General features: G+C 33.2%; 1 protein-coding gene across 1 annotated transcript; it reads right to left on the minus strand.

Annotated features, from left to right (window-relative positions):
• Nucleotides 1-731: 731 nt before the first annotated feature.
• Nucleotides 732-3,533, minus strand: LOC129309414 (phosphopantothenoylcysteine decarboxylase subunit VHS3-like). Its single transcript, XM_054950989.1, has 3 exons — nt 3,196-3,533; nt 1,441-1,499; nt 732-1,313 (listed from the first exon to the last, which is right to left on the minus strand). Exons 1-3 carry the CDS (start codon nt 3,313-3,315, stop codon nt 980-982), a joined length of 513 nt encoding a protein of 170 aa, XP_054806964.1. The 5' UTR covers nt 3,316-3,533; the 3' UTR covers nt 732-979.
• Nucleotides 3,534-4,343: the final 810 nt, after the last annotated feature.

The following is a 4,343-nucleotide window of genomic DNA, read 5'->3' on the forward strand; positions in this document are numbered from 1 at the left end:
TGTAAATAGAGAGAAGATCAACAAAATATATATTCCTTCTGGTTTATATTATAAAACATTTTGTAGAAAAATTTTTCAATCCTAATATAAGACACGTGATAAGGAGGTATAATTATATTTTTTTTTTATATTATTCCTATTTAAACTCGTTAAATATAAAAGAAAATATAATATAAATTTAAAAAAAATTATTTAAATAAAATAAAATTAAAAATTTAGTTTATTTTCAGACAGAATAAATAATTTAATCATCTCCCCTTAATTTCGGTAAAATAATTAAAAGTATTTTATATAATAAGAACATGAGAGAGACGGAAGCGTACGTACACACACACACACACAGCGAGAGAGAGAGAGAGAGTCTGAAGGTCACAGTCAAAAAAGGCTGTGGAGGTCATCGGTTGTTTCAAGGTGAGAATAATGAGACAAAATAGTCAAATTATGGAATTCTCAAAAAAAAAAAAAAAAACAACCCGGGGGGGGGTGGGGCCTGAATCTTCCATTTCCATTTCCACTTCTCTCCCTCCGATTCCCTACTCCCAAAACAAGCATCGTTTCTTGATTGCTTAATTCTCCTGTCAACTAATTCTTCTAATCTAGTCTGACAGCTTACAGTCAAACCTTTCAACTCTAATCAGAAGCTAAAGAGGAGAGAAGCCAATTTGGTTAACTTGTTACCCAAAATACAAATTTGTTCCAAAATAATCATCACTGAATTCATAAGAGAAGGATGGCAAAGGGCAAGACTAATCATCTTCAATAAAATACATTCTTCAATGGCCACAGATACAAGGAGGACAAGCGACAACAATAGCAACAATGTGGATATATTGATTATCACGTTTATAATGAGAGATGAGAAAGACTAGGTCATAGGTCTGCTCGTGGAGGATGATAAATATGTCCTAATAACTAAGTCTAATGACAACATTACAAGGAGGGATAGAAAACAATTGACCTACTGCAATAATAATAGTATTCACTTCCTCTTTTTTGATGGTGGTTGTGGACCCTCCTCTTCTTCATCCTCCTCCTCGTCTTCATCATCTTCATCTTCTCCGTCTTCGTCATCGTCATCGTCATCTTCGTCGTCGTCATCACCATCATCACTGTCTCCTCCACCATTGGCCTCAACATCATCATCAGGATCCCCATCATCCTCGCCTTCGCCAGAGAAGTCCTCATCATCTCCATCATCATCCTCATCATCCTGGTCAGCCTCATCGTCATCGTCGTCGTCATCCTCCGTATCACTACCATCCTTGTTTTCTTCACATAAATGTTCTTTTCGGTGGAGTTCATCCAGAGGAAACCTACACAAAAATTGAGATACATCAGTGAGACAGAACGTTCTGAATTAAATGAACTCCAACACCATTTGGACGGTAAATGAATATATATAATAAATATATATATATATATATATCCATTCATTGTTACCTTCCATCGATCCTGCTCAAATTTGGTGACTTGCTGGCATCGATTGGCAGAGATCCATTCTAGGGTCAATACAAACAAAATATTTTGTAAATTGACAATTTGTAATTAGCATTCAAAGCATAGAGCAATGATGCAACCTAAATATTTTTTTTTAAATTGCCAACAGTTCCAATCAAATGTAGAAGAGACAATTCTCAACTTTGACAAAGCTGGGAGGATGGACTAATAGGTATTAATAATCACACAATAATCTTAACATGAAATACAGAGAAAGCATACAATTCACCATTTCAAGCGCTAAGACAACAATATCAATAATGTGCTTTATGCAAACAAGACCTCCTTAAGTGAGTGGCCTAAGTCTATTTACTTCATGAATGTCTCACGTAGTACAATAACAACCATTTGATTTAATTAAAGCTGTGAAAGATTTTGTCATACAATACTCAGAAAATACCGGATTTTAAACTTTTGGAAAACACAACATATGTGAGGAGAGATTTGATCATGAGGATTGTTTTAAATTTTTAAAGGGAAATGTATCTTAATAATTTTCAAGTATTAATGAAATCCAATAATTATAATTGAGACATTCATCAAGTGAGTGAACTTACACCACTCACCAAATCCAAATCCCATACCTAGAAGCTATCACATCCTCAGCCAGAAATGGCTCATTGGAATCCTTTTTTACCTTAGCCTTTGTCGATAAGAGGGCTAATGGAAACAAAACATTTAATGGTGTGCTTAATCATGACCAAGAGCAAATATAGAAATTAGCAAGCACAAAAATGCATCATGAATATCTCAGAATCTGGTGTGCACCACCTATACTGCTTAGCTAAACATTACTGAACGCTCCCATAAAACCAAGGGAAAAAAACAAAAAGACTCAAGTGGCATAAGAAAAGCCTGAAGCAATCAACAAGCATGTGAAAAGATGCCTAATTTAGTCACAATCAGTCCAAAAAGTACAAGCAAAATGGTGGCCTAGATACTAAAATTCTAAGTTGCTAACCAACCAAAGAAAACACGACAAATTACTAAATTATGTACACCATAGAAAACACAACTAAATATAGATCTCAGATCATACCAAACAGAGCAGCCTCAATATGTACCACATTATGCAAATGGCACCATTTTGGAAGGATGATGTACCGCCCCAGTTATGTCCACTGAACTAAATAGCCTTTCTTTTGACAAACACAACACTTTACACTCAACTATGCGGGTGCATCGTTACATTTAAGAAGAAAATCGAAACGAATATAACTCAGACATGAAAAGAGAGTAAAAATGTAAACTTTAATCTGAAAAGGGTTAACAATACTTTTGTGACATAGATATAAATAGCAACAATGTTTGAAAACAATGTCCCCAAAAAAAAAAAACCAAAGCAACCAAAATGTAGCCAGGAGCATCAAGATGAATATAAATGATGCACTGCCATAAAGCAAAATGCCAACAGAATCAAAATCTTTTTTCCCTTTCTCCACAAACACAATATTTTACACTCGACGAAGGGGGAAATCGTTACTTCAAAAAACCAACATAAAGCACAAAACAACAAATATCCAGAAACCATACAGCACAGGAAAACTTGTGATTCTGATAAACAACAGTAAAAATGATAACTTTAAACTATAAAAAAGTTGGAATAATAATCAGTACTAATGGCGCCATTGACATGAATTGCGAGACTGTTTTAACTAAATATGCCAAAAAAAAATGAGGACTTGGAAGTGTTATTACTGCTATGAGAAGGCAAGCGAGAGTTTTCCCAGCAGCCAGCAAAGCCTCCCCCACCAAAGCCTCCACTAGAGAGCGAATCAACACCGTCCTGTCCACAGAGCTGAGGGTTCCAAGCTCCATTGTTGACAACTTAATCTCTAAACAAAACAAAACAAAAAAGCGTAAAATTTGACAGAGCACAGTAAAGAGTAATGTTGCAACTTGCAAGAGAAGAGAGAGGAACTCAAAGAAGTTCGGACAGCGGAGCCTTGTTTAGGGAAGTGGGTTTGATACGGTTAGGGTAAACCGTTTGGTTGGTCCGATTAGGGTTTTAGGCGGCAAAAATTGATACTGCCACGACAATTTTGTTTGCTTCCACAAGACGAAAGCGCACGAGAGCGTGGCCGACAAAATTACTTTAACACAAACCTTGACATTTAATTTACTCAATGATTTAAAATCAATGAGACACACGTTGTCATCTAAAAAGCTAATAAGAAAAAAAAAACCACTAGACGCAAAGTAAATCACTAAATCTAGTTACATGAGATAAATTTTTTTATTAAAAATAATCTTATTCATGTCATGGTTAAATATTAAAATTAAATCTGAATATCTATTTCAACATATAATTAAAGTTAGTTTGTCAAATTATGAGAATTTAGTTACTTTCGTTACACTCAATCCTATTTAATTTTACCTAATACTTCCAAATAAATTACTATATTCATTTCATAATTATATAATTATTTATCACATTTTATTTTATTACTTGTGATCTTATTTATAAGTTATTTTTAATACTTTTTATTTGAATGAACAAATTTTAAAATTTATTAACTCTAAAAGAAATCTCTTACTTTGCTCATGTCACATACATCCTTAAATAATTTTGAAAAAATATAACTTTTAGCCATTTTAACTTTGGTATATTTTGATACTAATTTTTATATTTTTTAATTAAATCCTTGAGTTTCATTTGTCTACAATATTATCAGTCTTTATTATCACTGAAAGAGTTAAATCAGTTGATGTGTACATAACTCTAATAATTTAATTGTTAAGTTGGTAAAATTATGATTTGTTAGATATTGTATGAGTAAAATGATTGACTACAAACTTTGTTGCTTGCCAGCCCTAAATGTTATTTTTTCTTTATGAATTTTCAT

The sequence above is a fragment of the Prosopis cineraria genome, unplaced genomic scaffold (assembly GCF_029017545.1).
Source record: "Prosopis cineraria cultivar Desert tree isolate PC_DT_omini unplaced genomic scaffold, ASM2901754v1 PC4, whole genome shotgun sequence".
Lineage (NCBI taxonomy): Eukaryota > Viridiplantae > Streptophyta > Magnoliopsida > Fabales > Fabaceae > Prosopis > Prosopis cineraria.